Source organism: Tigriopus californicus, chromosome 3 (assembly GCF_007210705.1).
Source record: "Tigriopus californicus strain San Diego chromosome 3, Tcal_SD_v2.1, whole genome shotgun sequence".
NCBI classification, from domain to species: Eukaryota; Metazoa; Arthropoda; class Copepoda; order Harpacticoida; family Harpacticidae; genus Tigriopus; species Tigriopus californicus.
In genome coordinates, this window is record NC_081442.1 from 8,748,041 (window position 1) to 8,765,631 (window position 17,591).

The 17,591-nt window shown below is 40.3% G+C and overlaps 2 protein-coding genes across 5 annotated transcripts in view; one reads left to right on the plus strand and one right to left on the minus strand.

Annotated features, from left to right (window-relative positions):
- Positions 1-4,948: 4,948 nt before the first annotated feature.
- On the minus strand, positions 4,949-10,165 carry LOC131877737 (uncharacterized). 4 transcript variants are annotated; one of them, XR_009372909.1, is made up of 3 exons: positions 6,944-7,041; positions 5,326-5,564; positions 4,949-5,264 (listed from the first exon to the last, which is right to left on the minus strand). XR_009372909.1 is itself a non-coding variant. In XM_059223505.1 (3 exons), the coding sequence occupies exons 1-3, from the start codon at positions 10,100-10,102 to the stop codon at positions 5,162-5,164; spliced, it is 381 nt and encodes a 126-aa protein (XP_059079488.1). In that variant the 5' UTR covers positions 10,103-10,165; the 3' UTR covers positions 4,949-5,161. The 4 variants fall into 4 exon arrangements, 2 of the variants coding, with proteins under 2 accessions (XP_059079488.1, XP_059079487.1); XR_009372908.1 differs by lacking the exon at positions 6,944-7,041 and adding an exon at positions 5,802-6,125; XM_059223505.1 differs by lacking the exon at positions 6,944-7,041 and adding an exon at positions 10,064-10,165.
- A 2,156-nt stretch (positions 10,166-12,321) lies between these two features.
- The window catches only part of LOC131877620 (heart- and neural crest derivatives-expressed protein 2-like), a 5,793-nt gene continuing 523 nt past the window's right edge, over positions 12,322-17,591 (plus strand). The window contains exon 1 of the mRNA XM_059223349.1: positions 12,322-13,006. Coding sequence (XP_059079332.1) covers positions 12,338-13,006 — 669 coding nt within the window. The 5' untranslated portion in view covers positions 12,322-12,337. The remainder of the gene's footprint in view (positions 13,007-17,591) is intronic.

Genomic DNA, 17,591 nt, shown 5'->3' on the forward strand with positions numbered 1-17,591 from the left:
AATTTTGGACACATTCTGCCCACTTTTGTTCACTTTTGTCCACTTTTGTCCACTTTTGGACACTTTTGGACACTTTTGTCCACTTGGTGTCCAAAAGTCACGCTAATTCTCAAAATTGCCCACCCTGCTTATGGGCCTAACATTGAACTGTTCTCTTGCGTCAAAGACCTTGATGTTGCCCTTGAAGGTATCCCACGGGCTCAGTTGGCTGACTGGGCTTTTCTTAAAGACAATGAAGATATCATCAATGGTTACAATCAAGCAATCCATGGTACAACCCATGGAGGTCGCAATTTAACTCGCGGTCTATCCAATTGTCGTCGTATACCGTGGTAGGCTTTGATCTTATTAAGAAACAGGGCTAAAACGATGAATTGGCCTTACATTGGATTGGTTTTCACCCTCCATCCTTTTTAATAGGCTACTACTGATCATTTCCAGCCATTATGCTTCAGTTTTCATGCATCCAATTGTTTATAATTCAAGATGGTTGACATGGGAATTCAAGGATCGTGCAACTGGCTCTTTTTTGCTCTGTAGGGCTTAGATGTTTCTGGCAACCACTGACATCAAATCTATTAGGGAATTTTCCACGAATTTGTATCACTCGTAATTTTTATTTGCCCAAGTCAAATGTCTTTATCTGTCCCTTTTGTATCACCCATTTAGCTCAAACTAAACTTGGGCAACTGCAAACTTGAACCATAGAAAAAAAAACTGGGTTTGACTCGTATTCTACCAATTAAATTCTTATTCTTCCAGCAACAGCCAAAACTTGTAATGTTCCTCCATGCAATTTTGACAGGCTATGGCGAGTGAATCTGCCTGGCTTGGATAGCCTTACTAGGAGTTTTTCAATTTCTGGTTGGGAGCTTGAGCTCAATGGTTTCTAAATTTTCCGTTATACTATTTGGGTACATTTAGCGGCGTCAAATATGTCTAGGCAAGGAGTTCGTCCATGGTCCAGGGTAGAGGGCTAGTCAGAGAAGCGACACTCACGAGATTTCTGGGATTTTTTTGCCTCCCCCGCGGCTGCCTTGTGTGAGCGATGGAGATCGGCTTTGAACACATTTAGTTACGTGATCAGGGTACTGACGTCCATGTCTACCCCATTTTGCATACTCTTCATTGATTTGGAGTCCACGTCTACAATAGTTGATGAGCCTTACAGGGTGGAAAGAAATTAAGGGCCGCTCTTTGTCGCTTCTGAAAATCCTACCCTCTAACTCAAATAATGATTTGATCAGATTGAATCTCCAGTTTTCATTAAAAAGGATTATTGGAAAACCTAACGCCATACCACGAATGATCCTATTTTACTCCAAAGGAGATTGGTAACCTTCTGATGTTTGGCCACCTAAAAGATTGAGTCTTGAAAATCCAGATTTCGGCCAGCGGTCCGGTCTGTTCAAAAAGGATTTATGGCATTTCCATGAGGGTCTCGACTTTCCAATGGTTTGAGGATGAACACTGAAAGGCTCACCATCGTTCCTTTGTCTTTACCGGCCTTCAGGATGCCTTTAGCCTTGGTTCTGACCTTCAGACTGCGCTCACTTGAATTTTCAGACATTGTTTTGACGGCACTTTATCAGAGGGTTACCCATCGCCTCCAGGTTATCGTTAGACCATTTGCAATATGTCACTGGGTACTTAACAGTTCCTCTTAATAAATGCTTGTGGTTTAATGTCAAAAAAATCTTTGAGGAGGGAGAAATGTTATGAAGAACAGCCATGGAGGCCCTTAATTTCTTTACACCCTGTATACCTAACAGGACACAGGACAGGGTGGGCATTTTTTTGAAACTTTTGTCCTCCCCTGTCCAAAAGTGTCCAAAAATACAAAACTTTCAAAAAACAAAAAATCTTTCAGAAAATGTACTCCCCAATTGTACTCACTTTTGAACATATTGTGCCCACTTTTGTCACCTTTTGTCCACTTGCTGTCCAAAAGTCAAGCTGATTCCAAAATTACCCCCCCCCTGCTCAAGAACATTATGTCAAAATAATCCTACTTAGATACATTTTGTCCATCTACGCTTCCAAAGTTGCCAAGGCATGAACGCCATGCCATGCTACATATGCTTTCAAATGTATCAATGGAGTCCTCCATAACACTGGCATCCACAGACCATTTAATGACTAGGGTAATCATAAACTTGAGTTAACAGGTTTCTCACACCATGCCATGCTACATATGCTTTCAAATGTATCAATGGAGTACTCCATAACACTGGCATCCACAGACCGTATAATGACTAAGGTAACCATAAACTTGAGTTAACAGGTTTTTCTGAGCCAGCAAGGTTGGGTAGATGAGGCTGTGTGACTGTGGAAGATGTACATTCCAATATAATAAAAGATTAGTAAAAAGATCTAATGATTGCCAGTGACCATAATCAAAACACAAAAGAACGATTTTTGTTTACAAATGGATTGAACAAATAGGTTTCTCTTTGTTAGAGGGTTTGCCAATACCTTTTGACATTCCTTTTTTGTAATCAGAACACAAAACACTGGTTTTCCTTCACAACAGGTTGCTTTCATACCTTTTGAAATACTTTATTTCACTACTAAAGAGGTCCTAATGAATAAATTGTTGATTGCTTGGGCTCAATCTTTGTCTTTGATCACCCTCCATATAAACTCAAACTCGTCCAAATGGGAGGGCACTATGGAGCGTAATGTCCCACTCATTGCCTTCAACCCAAGTGACAAATAAATGATTTGAATAATCTATTCATTTTTAACCCAATATTATGTGAAAACTACAATACTTCAGTTTGGCATATTTTCAATACACTTTTTCTTTAGCTTTGCAAGTGCTAACTAAAATGTCATGCACTGGGGTACTGGTTGAATATTTGCATTAGATTATTCCCAAAACATCGTTAATACCATTAACAGTGCCGGCATCAAGCACATCAAAGTGTATTGGAAAAGCATTTATCTATATTATATTATTACTATATTCATATTAGTGAATTGGATGTAGAACAGTTTCTGTTTATTTATGATTTTGATGTTGAAATAAAGTCTTTCAAAGTGTATTGATAAACCGACCCCCTTATGAAGGAAGACCTATTTGTTCATTCACTTTATAAGCATAATCATTCCTTTTTATTTTCATTTTCAACACCAGCAATCACTAATAAAAGGGGCTTCCTACAAACAGCGTTGGACGTCTTCTTCTACAGTCACACAACCTCATCCACGCAACCTCGTTGGCGCAGAAAAAACCTGGTAACTCAAGTTTATGATGGTAACCGTTATTCTCCACCGGTTAGTTGGCGGTGCTACTTTTCTTAATCTTAACCTGACCTAATTAAACCTAACCTAACCTAATACGATATTAATTACCCTTAAAATCTTTATCTAAACTTTTTAACATTGGGCCACAAATTAAAAAATGAGCATCGCCAACTAATCGGTGGAGAATAACGTTTATCGTTTATGATTACCAATGCTAGACCTCACACAGCGCGCGGAAAAATGCGAAAACTTGTCTTCATCAGCTGGTATATAAATTTTGGTGAACAATGACTCATACTTTTTCATTGGCCAGCGTGGCCGGATTTTGAGTGAGTTTGTTACTGATTGCGTTCGTTGAAGACCCAGTAATTGTAGGCCGTTAGTAGTGATTGGGCAGTCACCCTCCTCTTTTTTGGTGGAAACAGATGTTGACACAAAATCCATTTTCCTCTGCACTTAGGTCGGGCCAATGCGACATCTAGTCATTATGATCTGTGGTATTAGCGCTAAGAATCAAACACAAACCAGTGGCCCGCTAAAAGATAGGACTTGAACTAGATCGCCAATGTCATGGTCAGGCCCAGAGGCTGATCTCGAATTTTTCCTCCCTAATTCAAAAATGAGATGTGATTTAGAGCCGACATGAATTGAAAAATGAAGAGTCTCCATCACTAAGCAACATTGACTTCACTTACAAGATATTGAAAATGCATTCAAAGCAGGTCATTAATTGCATGTCTGAGCAGAGTGGGCAATAAGAAATGAAGTCCATGTCAATGCTTTGCTGGGTGTCAAACTAATATTCACGTTGGTTCAAGAACTTTTGAAAAAATCATACATGATGAACGACTGCTCCATCATAGCCACCAAAGAAAAAGCCACAGGGATACTGGAATAACCATGGTTATAAATTTGAACCTTCCATCCACAGGGGAAATCTAGTCAAAAAGACGAATTTTTGGTCAGATCAAAAGATCATCCTGGCTACAAAATGGGTTGGTCCTCTTTCACATAAGTTAATCAGGCCTGGCTGGACTGGCCCACACCTTGAAATTGCAAGAAGAAAATGCATGGGTATTAGACGGCTTCATTTGATTTTCACCAGTTTTATATTGTTCTATATACATTTAGCAGTTTCTGATTCATGTGATTAATATGAAGTTATGGATCATTTTACAATGAAATTAATTTATTTAGGTGCTATTCTGGGGGTTTGTTAAAGAAAAAAATGTAACAAAAAGTTTGCTGTGTAATCTAAGGTTTATCTCCTTTTCTTCCTAAAGCAATCTACAAGAGAACGGACGTTTTCCGATAGTAAGGCTTACTTACATAGGGTTTAACAAAATTCTTTGAATGAGAACGAAAGTTCCTGAATTAACGAATACATCTATTTGTATGAAACCTTGTCTGAAATGTTCCAGTAAAATAATTTGCTCCCAAATATCAACAGAGATACAATCGCGTAAGGGGTGCATAACAATTTTCCGTTTAGCATGGAACTAACTTGGGACAACCCTGTATGTAGGTGTCTGGGATCGACTCGTAACAAGCACCTTCCGTGGATAAAAAAATTCACCCATTATAGACAATAGTCACTCAGTTTTCTAAAGAACCTGAAAACAAGTTGAGGTCTTCCCGGCTACGAGGGATTTCGCCGTTAATTTGGAAAGTAGTAAAGAAAAAATCAGAACGAACCCAATTAAACTATCAAGAAGTGTATTTGCAGCGATTTCAAAGATCTTGAATGACGTTGACATGGACATTTTGTTATGAAGTTTCCAAACCTAAAGAAGTAGCATAAACCAAAGCAAAAAGATATTTACAAAAACCAATTCATCTCTGACATGGTCGTACTATTCATATCGAAAGCAATCGTCTTTTTCCCATTTCATTTCAAATCATTGATCATCTCTTATTGGCGTAAAAGAGATTTTTGAGCCAATCCAATGGTTTCCGTGAGCAGCTTCTGTTCCAATGTTGATTCTTGTCCTGAACATTGGGCCGAAATTTGAAGTCTGAAGAAAGATTATGAGAATGAGATACTTCAACACAACCTTTTTATCCTCTAATTCCTACTCGTGTAAGGATTTGAGTTTCCGAAATGTGTCCAACCGCGTCTCCGGACATTGGCAGGCCTCCTCAATTTGGAACCTCAGATCCCTTTTGGCCTGAAAAATCCGACGATTGCCCAAATCACAATCCGGCCTCACGGGTCTCACTCGGGCCACCCGGGGAATGGCAAACGAGACCGATACCAAATTAGATCCCACACTCTCAAACAGGTCAGCTGTAGAAAGCACATCCGCATTCAAATTCTGAAACGAGACACAAAAAAGTTCAGCCAACCGTTCTGCGTGCCTCAAGTTTGTCGATGTAACGCCAACTCCAAGGCCATATTCTAAGTTGTTTTCAAACATGTCAATCCTTTGGGCCAGAGTTTTTGGAATTTGTAACTAATGGCACCGTTTCACGGCTCGTGACACGGCCAAGTTAAACAGAGCAGTAGCTCGTTGGCCAAAGTGCTCTCGTAGCATAATCGACTGGGGTCTCACCCGATCGAGGAAAGAGTTTCGTCCGTGCGATAATGGACGACTTGTCCCTTGGGTGGATCGTTGTGCTTGGATGGAGGCTTTACACTCAATGAACTCTCGTTAAGTAGGAATAGCGATCCGGACTTAACCAGAGGAGGTGGTCAAGAATATCAGTAGTCCTTCACAAAGGTGACGGGGTCAAGACTCCAATCTCAAGAAGACATCAAGTCCATTTAAAAGAAAGCTATTTCCAAACATGACTTCGTTTTGTCCCCAGAGGGTCTGATTGTCTCGCTTAAGAGAAACTGATGCGATCAATTGTAGAATGAGGAAATCCGAAGGAGGTGCAAGATTATCTTACCCGGCCATAATTTTGTAGCAGAGTCCCTAAACCGATACCGAAGATGACGTTCAGCAAATCAAAGTTGGATTTGCGACGAGTTTCGAAGAATTGTCTTTGAGCCGAATCCACTCGATGAGGCAAAAATTGTAAGGCAAATACATTCTGGGCAGCAATTACTTCACAAGCCATGTTCTAGGTATTCCCTGGCAGGTTATTTTCTTCTTGTTATGAACGGCACAACCTTCTCAAGGATTCAAACTTGACCAACTAACTCCATGCGTCACGATGGAAAGTGAAAAGTTCTTTGGTAAACAAAGAATGACTGGCATAAAAAAGGCGTATTCATGAGGACGACGTGGCAAAGAACGGAAGCCTTAATTGCCATCGTGAGTATGTTACTTCAAAACGTCCAGCATTCAATAGCGTTGTGAGTCGTCATTTTAGAACTCAAAACATCATGGCGTCATTGGGGGATGGAAAAAGTAGCGAATTCCCGTAATTGGAGGCGGTTCGTTTCAGCCCGGTGTACATCCACATTTTGAACTTTGATCCGGTGATCGATCAGAAGCTATGAATGAATCGACGACGACCAATTGGCATTCCTGCCAAATGACATTTCAATTGTTCTACGAGGGTAACAGACTCCCCGCCCTCCAACGCCTACATTGTCTGATGAAAACAAAAAAGTAGGGATCGACCGAAACGCAATAGACCACAAGATTTCACTTTGTCTTGCGATTGAGACTAGTCAAAAGAAGTGCTTGTTTGGTCCGAAATCGAAACTACGGGGCAAACAATATAGATTTAGGTATTTGCTTACCCTGTGAATAAAACGTGTTGCAATTAGACTTGTCCTATCCACACCGTTAACGTTTCCTTAAGTTGCAGTGTGAAAGAAATTATTTTCAGATTAGGAATTCTTTTTCAAATTTGCCTCGTTATAATTGAAATGTAAACGTACGTAGAGACAACATCCCATTTGCCAAATGCCGGTCGTTCCCTAATGTCGCGGACCATTCGATTTAAAAAAGATGCGGAGGCGTATTACTGAACAATGCAGCGAAAGGTGGTGATGACTGTGGTGTTTCCTCTCTCAGCATTGGTCCTCACTGTATGTATTTCTCGAACCCAGGTGAGATCAATTTCCTTGTGTCTTTTCCAGAACTGTTGATTATGTAGAATTATGACTTCCTTGCACCGATCTCGTTATTTTCTTGTCTGTCCCGGGTCTATCGAGTCCGTCCTCTCCAACGTCGGGAGAGATCCGTGAACCTTGGCGGTTGGCGGTAGGTTGGGTTGAAGAAGACAGCTTGGAGTATCTCGTAGGATTCAATTATCAGTTAAATTAACACCGGAAGGGCCGGAGCTCAGAGGGTTTGAGGTGGGTGCTCTAAAGACATTTTTTCAGTTTCTCTGTGAACTTGACAGTCACTCCCTCCGTCCAATCACCGGTAGAGCTGGCGCATCATCACGGAGTACCGACCGAGACCTGGACAGCTCTTCGCTCTTTTCCATCTTGCTCGTTGTACCGCCGGCACTGTCACTTTTTTACCAGAAGACACAACACAGATGTAGCTTTTCAGATCTACCCAAGTTCAGAGTATGCAGTCGATTGTACGACTGTATGTACGTAGGTACGGAATCCTCTGATGGAAAGAGGGAATCGTGCGCTTTAAGCTCCAGTGAGCGATTGTACGTACCTACGCACGTAGGTTCGTCGTTGATGCTGGGCGATCACTTTTGACGTGATGGAGTTCCCCTGTTGCATGTGTGATTAAGCCAATTTGGAAGGGAATAAATTACGGTGGGAGAGGTGAAGGAGGACGAGGAGGAGGAGGATTTGCTCCTCTCAAAGGGTTCGGGGAATGCGTGCGCATAAATTGAGGACTGAATGTCACCGAGCGGTTTAACGAATATGAAATCACCTCAATTAAGGTGTGCAGCCGATCCGCCTCTCTGTTTCTGGCAAATCACGATATATTCAAAGTGAGGCTTTTGGATCTAAGCAATTTGGCCTACGAAATAGGCCAAAAATCCACTACGTAGAGCACTGTCTAATGTCTCCTGGTCGTCTTTGGTGGTCTTATGCAAACAGGTATTGTGAGTTGCATGGTTGAGAAACTCATTCGTTCTTCTTTTGGGGACTGTCTCCATTGGTATTAGCGAGTGTCCATAGACAGTACTCCTTTTTCTCCGTTCGTAATGTATATATTTACGAAATGACGTGTTTGTTTTTCTATCGATAACTACAGAGTGCTCTGGAGTCCGGGTGTCTTTGTTCATCGACAACGGAAGTGTCCCCAAAGCACTTATTACCCAAGTTCATCTTCTTCAACTCGCTCGTCTTCGCCACGTTCAGACTCCTTTGAGACAACGTTACTTTTTCTGGACGTTTCGCCTCTTTGCCTTTGTGGCACCACCATAGATAGTAGGAAAACGACAATTTAAATGGGTTTGCTATTAACTATTAAAATAAATCTAAACTCCGCAATAAGCGCTAAAAACTACATCTCATGGCATAGTCAAAAAAGATGTCTTAAGTATTGCTTACCCAAAACTAAGAGCAAGAATCGTCAAATCACTATATTTCCAACAAATAGAGGAATGAATATTTTTCTATCATTACAATTTCGTTCAGACCAATTCGATTGAGGTCCATAGCCGCTCACGATGTTCTTCTCAACCAAAGAATAGAGACTCTGGGTCACCACCATCGCCATTACCACTACCAAGTCACACTCAGTCTAAGAAACTTCACCGCCGCTCCAATAATGTCGACAAGCGAAAAAACTTCAGATGAGCCAGTGCGGCAAGCTTGGCTTCCCCAAATTGACCTCGCTCAACAAAAAGCCAACCCCAAAACAGTTGCACGTGCAATCATGGCTTTCTATAAATACCCTCTTTTACGCCAGTATCTACCAAGCGCAAAACTAGATTCCTAGCCATGCTCATAGACGGGCCACCAACGGGGATTACAAGTGTAAACACAAAGGTGAGTGAATGATGAGATGTGCCTGGAATTTGTTGATTCGAACGAGAAAGGGAGAAAGGGAGAGACAGTGAGGCACATGGATCATTGGCGTGAGATCTGGTGTGGCTTGGATTGTTGGAACGGGATCTCGCTCCAAGAGAACGCGCCACTTTTACTCAAAATATAAACTGTGGTGTCGGGTGGACTTCCATTTTCAATAACTTGCTACTTCCACCCGTAATGGATGCTCAATCGAAACTTCAGCCAACACGTCCACGCTACTTTTAAGGCACTGAAATTGCTCTTCGTGTTGGACACAATACCCGTTGCTCTATCAATATCTCGTTCCTTTGACCGTAGAATCATTTCTGATTTCTGGATGATTAATGAATGCAGGGAATCAGCCGTCATTAATAACTAGGAACTCAACGAGGAACCGGCTTGTCAAAACTGTATATAGTTCACAATTAGGTTTTTTGTAGTCGTTTATGCGAATGGAATTTGACACTCTGTGCCCGTATTGCCCAGCCTGGCTTGGTGGCATGATGAAGAAATTGGAAGTCGAAACGGAGACTGCCTGCCGAGCTCTCTTTGGGATGGGATGGAGGCAGTGAGTTCCAATAAACACTTCGGAGACTTTGTTTCCTTCCTCTAAATGATCTCGTTTTCCCAGGGTGTCTCAAAACGCAATGGATGAACGATGACAAGATATTTATCTAAAGAAACGTCTTTGGGGATGAAAAAGAGGGCTGGGTAATTGATATGTTGAGCGTCTCTCACTTGACGCACGAAATTATTATGGGGAAGCAACTGGAACATCCATCTCTTTGTCTCAATGAGGAGCAGGGATGCAATTCAAGCACATAAGCTACGAAACACATGCGAATGGACGGTCTATCTAGTTAACCAACTGGGAAGAGTTGTGCACCCGTAATAACCCTAACCACCACAACAACTTGAGACACTCACCAATGGCCCGACACCTAATGGTGAGAGTTCCAGCTCCATCTGTTCCCGAAACCAACCATAATTGTATCTTGATGGTGTCGTTATCTCTGTCAGTGATCTTATCTCCTCATGGTTTGATGGGGAGGGTTCCACTCCAACAGGCGCTCTGTCCTTTCTCCTTCTTTGCCGATGAGGTGGCGAAGTCGCTTTTTTTATTCTGAAATATGTAATAGTTTAGAGGACTTGTGGAACAAGAATGCTTCGGTCACTTGAAATAAGATGTTCCTTAAAATGATTGGAAATAATTGGACCTTATCTTTTTTTCCAATGCTATCATGCAATGAAGATTGGATAATGATCATGGGCCATGATGGGCGGCTCTTTCTAAAAACATTGCTCGGAACAGACGCAAACTCACTACAATGAGCGGTACTGTATGAAGTGAGCACTAAGTTAGAGTTGAGAGCAACAGATCCAAGAGCAATCGAGGCAAAAGCATCAGCTCCAGAAACAGATGGCCTCTCTCAAGAGAGATTGGTTCACTAGTAAAATTGAAACACTTTTGAGCCAAGGGGATGATTGTGACGAGGATGGGAACAGTGCACTGGAGATGTTGATTGACAAGAATGGATTCAGATCACTCTCTTCAGTCTATCGCAGGCTCTTTCGTGGTACGTAAAGGATGGTATAATAACATTTCCTACGAGTGGAATCAGGTCATATTTCTAGTACAGCATTGGAAAGCAAATGCGGCATACAGACAAAGGCGAATGAATGAAAATAAGCGTGAGTGCTAATTCAAACTCAAAACTCGCCTCGGAAGCGATCTCTCATCATATTAGTCGAAAGATTAAGTTGGCTTTGTATTCAGGAAATATCTGTGGCTTCTTTTGGTGGTCCTCATTCCTGGCGGCTCTCGGGTGTAATGATCTTTGAAAGTTTGAACGGGGTCTGTTGGGGATTGATGTGAATGAGTATCGGGGGTTCATTTTGCCCAGGAAGACTCTCATTACCGCAACAGATGACCTTGGACACCCAAACTGGCCCCTTGGGGTTAAGATCTCTTATGATCAACGATGCTCCACTCGACCTCCCAGCCACATAATTGTTATTTCGCTCTTTTTATTCGGTTTTCCTCCGAAACATGAACTCCACAGTTTAGAAGAAGAAGAAAATCGAAATGCTCTCGAAATTAATATTGCGAGCTGGAGAATTGTGATTCATGTCATCATATCCTGAGTTTATTTTAATACATGGAAAAGTAAGCTTTTTTCTTTAAAGACACACATTCATTTGGGGTTGGCAGGAAGTTTGCCGTCTGTTGGAACTGAGGTTTGCTCCTCAAGTCTCACGTAGAATAATTGGCACAAATTTCATTTCAAAATTCATTTGAATTGAAAAGCTACTTCAAGGAACAATTTGCCATAACAAACGTCAGATTGGAGGTAATTGGTCAAGGAGTCACCAAATGGACAAAAATAGATGCAAGCTATTTTGTCCACATCCCAACTAAAACAGCCTTTATAGTAGAGCATGAGGGCATATTTTTTTGAGGAAAGTTATCAGGGTCAAACTTTGATCATCAAACGTTTCTGCCAAATAAAAAAAAGTCTTTATTGCGAGAATGTCTCATTGGATCAGTTATCGTTTTACAATATTACAATATATACAACGCAGCATGATTGAGTCTTGTCCCATTCTGGGTTCAAGGAACGCCATTCGAGGCGATGTTCCACTAGAAAAGGGGGGGAGAGACCTGGGATCGAACTCATGAACCCGAGTTTAACTCGGTCGCTCGTTTAACAACTGCGCTACAACCATCTCCCTATCTAAAAGCTTTTTTGAAGTTTCAATACCAAATTTTCACATTTATCATGTAATTATTGAGAGGGAATTTTATTTCTGGCCTTCAATTCTAAAACTTCGTCACATTTATTCTCAAAAATCAAGTTGTCACTTTTTGTAATTATCATAAGAAAAAATATTTTTCTCAGCAATAAAAGCGAATAAATGCCGTCGCACATCTCCGTCAAGATCGAGGATGGTGCCGTTCACATTTGTACCATGCTGTCTCAAAAGAATCTTCTCCCAGCACTGTCAAACAAAGGAAAGTTTGCGGAGAATAGCTTTGAGTGGGCGAAAATGAACAACTCCGCCCTCTTTGAATCGGAGCTCCTCCTTTTGACTCGGTCTACTTGTCTTACCTAAACTGTGTTTTGCTCGTCAAACATCGGTTGGAGAACAACTCACGAACCTGTCGGTCGAATAGGCGAACGTCGACGGGGAATATCGAAAATGATCTTTGAAACTGGAGGCAGTTCAAGATTTGGGTCCGTCATGGCGGATCACGTTAGGTTTAGTTCCGCTCATCTGATAAAAGATGAGAGTGTAGTGAATGGCAATGGCTACCACGATGACTACTCACGTGGCAACCCAATGGGTTACCCAAATTGTTACTACGGTCCACCTGGGATCGCACCAATGGAAATCGAGGATCCCTGGAAGCCCATTGGGGCAGTAACCACATCCATCTCACCTCATCAGAGCATGTACCCATCATCAGACGCACCATACCATCATCATCCCAGTCCTCAATATCCAGGCTACACTAGAGAAATGACTTGTCAGAGCCCCGATTGTGGGCCTCGATTCGGAGGCGATCTGGACCACAAGAACCATCTATTCCCCGTCCCCGAAAAGCGAAAGTGTGGGAGCAACAAGAAAGAACGGCGAAGAACTCAATCCATCAACAACGCCTTCGCCAATTTACGAGACTGCATTCCCAATGTTCCATGTGACACGAAACTGTCCAAGATCAAGACCCTGAGGTTGGCTACCTCATATATTGACTATTTAATGACTTTACTGAACACCAACGATCCAGCCATGTTCATCGAAGGCTTCAAGGCCGACATTCACAAGAAGTGGAACGAGAAATCGGAGGAGCAGAAACGAAAAGAGCTGGTAGGTCCAGATTTCATGGTTTCCCTATTTCCTACCCCTGGAAGTTGTACTGTGGACTTTAAGTCGGCACAACCTCACCTGAGCTCTCCTATCAACTACCAGTTCCCAGGTTCAGGCCAAGATTCTGAGGTTATTTTCCAAGTAAGGAATCCGGGATTGAGCTTGTCAGACCTCCCAATACTAATAACCAAAGCCAAGTTTGATAACATCTTGGATTGACCGGGGCATAATGAGATCAAACTACAGATGGAACTTCCACTTACAAACGCATAATGTAAATGGGATAGGTTTAAGAAAAAGACTTGATGTTTAGACGATTAAGGGTCAATTTCTAAACACACTTCATACCACAACGGATATGAGTATACATTTCATAAGCGACAAATTATTGGCATAATACGTTTTTTTTTTAGTATGGTCGCCATTCTTTGAAATTCACGTCATTGCTGTATTCCTTCTTTGGGACCCACACGCCATTCAATTTGAATACGGTTGAACCAGTTGAACCCTTTGGCAAGTGTATATAAGAATATCCCAATGAACAAGAATCACCCCCGACTAATGCAAAAAAATCAGTTCCAAATCTTGAAGAAGACGACAAAGAATAGCAAACTTTCAAGAGTTGGTGACCAATAGTAAAATGTTAATAATCAGCAAATGACGTCGTCTCTTTTGGAACACATGACAGATTTGTTGCTTGTGTTTTTAATCAAAAGGGGGAGTTGTTTTTTGGCCCCATTTTTTGTTCTTTTTAAACGTTGAATTTCATTTTAGTTAATCCGTTAGCCGCATTTTGTTATGGTTGAGGCTTCTGATTCTAGTGAATTGCTTGATTCTTTCCACATGCCACAATTTTATTTGATCATATTATTGATTAGCTATTAAAAGCTTTACTTTTTGACATTCAAGTATTCGAAACACAAAAGCAGCATTAACAACTAAACAAGACTTTGTTCGTTTCTTTTTACAAAAGATGATAAAATTGAGAGAAGCAGCAAACCATAACATAAACAAAACAAAACAAAAAATTCCCTCCGAAATAATGGAAAGTTCGATTTTCAACGCCAGCTGAAATTAGGAGAAGCTTTTCAAACATGTTTTAGGTATTTATCAGACGTTAGCCTTGCTCCAAAAATAGCATCACGATACCTTCTCTGTACAAGTCGATTATTCAGCCGCATCTTGATTATGCTTCGTCACCCATTTGGGCTGCATTTAGTTCAGAAGGTTTGCAAAACGTCGATCAGGTTCAAAAATGATTCACTATGAACATCACAGGAATTGGAGAGCTCTCGTATTGGGAGAGAATAAACAACTTGGGACTGTACAGTGTTCAGAGAAGGTACGAAAGGTATCTAGTACTGTACGTTTTCAAAAGCATTCATGATCTTTGTCCCAACCCAGGATTTAGGGTCAATTATAGTGACAGAAAAGGCATACCTGCGTTTTGAGATAATTTTTTAGCTCTCGAAAATCCAAGTTAGTTCAAGCAATTTCTTCTCTGTCGGGTTATTTGCGTTCCTTTAATATTCTTAGAGAATACAAACGAAATGCGTAAGTAGCTTTCAAGATGAGCTCTGACAAAGGTTTAAAAACAATTCCAAATCAACTCTACTTTAAAGGGACATGCCGGTCTGTCAAATCAAACTCGTTTATAGACCAAATGTCATGTTCAGTTGAAACATGCAGTGTAGCGAATGCCTCCATTTAGTCCTCCTTCGTGGGAGATCAAGACACATCAATACCAATTAGATTTAGACTTGAAAGTATATTCTAAATTTGATAATTTGACTCAATGTGATTATTACGTGGTTATTAACACAGCAAGCCCGCATCGAAGTCAGGCAATCATCTTGGATTGGGGGCAGTGTCTGCTTTTGTGTACCGATTATTCAGTGTCAGTAACAATTGACTGTCAAGCTTGCCTCGATATTTTGATATTAATAATTGTGGTTGTAAATCTGCAATTTTTAAAGCTTAAAGCTTGGTAATGCATTACTATGTTTTAGTTTTGAGAGACACTTAAATTTTGATCAATCACAACGTGTTAAGAAACTTTTTGTAGAACATCCAGGCAAATATCATCTTCAATGGTTGTAATCTTCGTTTGCACTTGGAGAATTTCTATTATCATAGTGAAAACCATTGGCCTATTAGGCACTCTTGAATGGAGTTAATACAAACAAACGTAGACACAAAAAAACTGTGTTGAGCCAAACTTAATCAAAGTTACATTTGTTCAACAACTTGCTTATATAAGCATTCTAACGTAATCAATAGAGCACCAAATTTGCTGAGAGCCCTTTCGAGTTCTACATGGATCGAATTGCGAACATTCATAACTAGGGGTCGGCAAGATAACTTATTAAAGTTTTTTCTCTAGGTGGGGATAGGATCGGAGATTCTCACTCATTAGATATACTGATTTTACATACCATTCATTCGTAGCCATTTGCCCTCTATTGAAATTTCAAAGTTCTTCAAAATATGAATCTGAACTTAAAAGTAGTAGATATGAATCGGCTCTGAGTTTGAATTTCTCGTTAACCTCAGTGCAAGATGACATTTCTCAACCCAAGGAGCTATAAGTTTATGAAAAGCAATCTTTGTCTCGTAAAACCACAAAAATGATAAAAAAAGAATCGCAAATTTTTCAACGTTTTTTTTACATTATTTTTACTTTTTCGTATCTCATTTTGTCTGAAAACCATAACCGAAAAACGAAATATTATAACGTAATCACAATCTTTTTCCGAACCCTTTTGATAAATTTAAAATCAAACTAAGGAGCAACAGGTTTTCGCGATCATTATTTCCCATCAAATTATACAAGAAAAAAAACTAAATAAGCTATCAGCGACTCAGAGTGCCTGGAAATAACGACAATGAATCAATTTGGATATAAAGACTAAGTATGGCAGCAAGTGCAATTTCATACTAAATAGGATCCAGATTCTCCGTAAGGAGCGCCACTGGGAAAGGCTGGGTATGACAGAAATTTGAGGATTGAACCTATTTCAGATGATTAAAGAGCACTAAAGTCATATATCAACTATGTTTAACATAAGAACAAACAAAAATGAGAGCACAATATGGTGCAGTTATATTCCTATTGATGATTTTGTTCTCACGTTCAGCCATATAGCTCAAACCGTGACCTCTGACAAGTTTAGCTTGCTTCCCTACTTTCAGGGTTCAAGGTTTAGCATTTTAGGTCATACCGGAAGATAAAATCATCAGTTGCAAGTACAATTTGGCAGCATTTACTAATGCTTTCATTGCAACCATAATTTCCATGTGACAATTAGTGCCCGTCAGTCATGTTGTATGAACTTGGTTTTCATATTCCAGTTATGCCTAGCCCTTGCCAGTGGCGCTCCTTACGGAGAATCTGGACCTTATTCGAAGCACTTAGATCCATAGATATGGGAGGAGAGCAGGCTACAGATGTTTTATATTATACAAGTGCTTAATATAGAAAGATCAGCAAAGGTCAGCTGATTCCCTTCTCTCTGATTAGACGATTTTTCTCTTGTGTCCCTTTTTCTTATTGGTCAAGGCGGTCAAGGGTTTTAAGGACTGCCGTTATGTATAGTCTCCTAAAAAAAGCTCCATCACTCGTTGAGTTGAGGTAAAATTGGGAACCCTGCTAAGAGACTCAAGCGTGAGAACGGTTTTGATTTTGATATTTGACTCTTCGAATCTCTCGAACACGCAAACAAATCAAAATAATAACCACGCTGAAGTACCTTAGCAGGGCTTCTAATTTTTCTAATTTTACAAAACAATTTTTCCTGACGTTTTTTCGAATCAGCCAACCATTTTGAAAGATTGTGAAGGATTTCATGTTGTTTGCATTAATGAGCGCTTGCCATACAATGTTTTGAAACTTGTCAGCTCAATGATTAATGATGCTTTTTGTTTAGGAGACGGCAACCTTCGAAAATCCTCGACCAACAAGAATAAGGGACCCAAGAGAAAAATCATCTAATCAGAGAGAAAGGGAATCACCTGACCTTTGTTGGTCTTTCCTTCTTAAGCATATTCAGAGCAGGCTTAGTTTACGCTGAAAAGCCGTGATGCTTTAATTTGACTCAATCAGAATTGTCTTACTATGGCTTGTTTAAACCCTTCGTCCCTAGGTAGAAATAGTAGAAAAAATATCAATTGAGGATAGCTTTATTTTAAATTAAGTTTGTACAGTGTTACTTCCCAATAATTGTTTATTGGCAGATGAACAAGGTTCATATATTTTTGCTAGACATTTTGGTCTGAGACAAGGATCAAGTATTTTTGGAATGGTAATCATTAAATTTCAGTTATTTCCATCCACCCTATACATCTGAAGAGTCTACAATGCATACAGGTGCTAATTACTGTAAGCCCTTCATTAGAATTTCCCTCTAAATATAATACCGAATGATTTCAAATTTCCGTAATGGACCTTTTTTAGTCACTTTTCGCTATTTTTCCGTAATTTGTCATTGATGGAGATTAGAATCTGCACAACCAAAATGATTTATTTTGTGATTATCAGTTTTTTTTTCTCATTGCTAATGTGATCGAACACTAATTCTGATAAAAT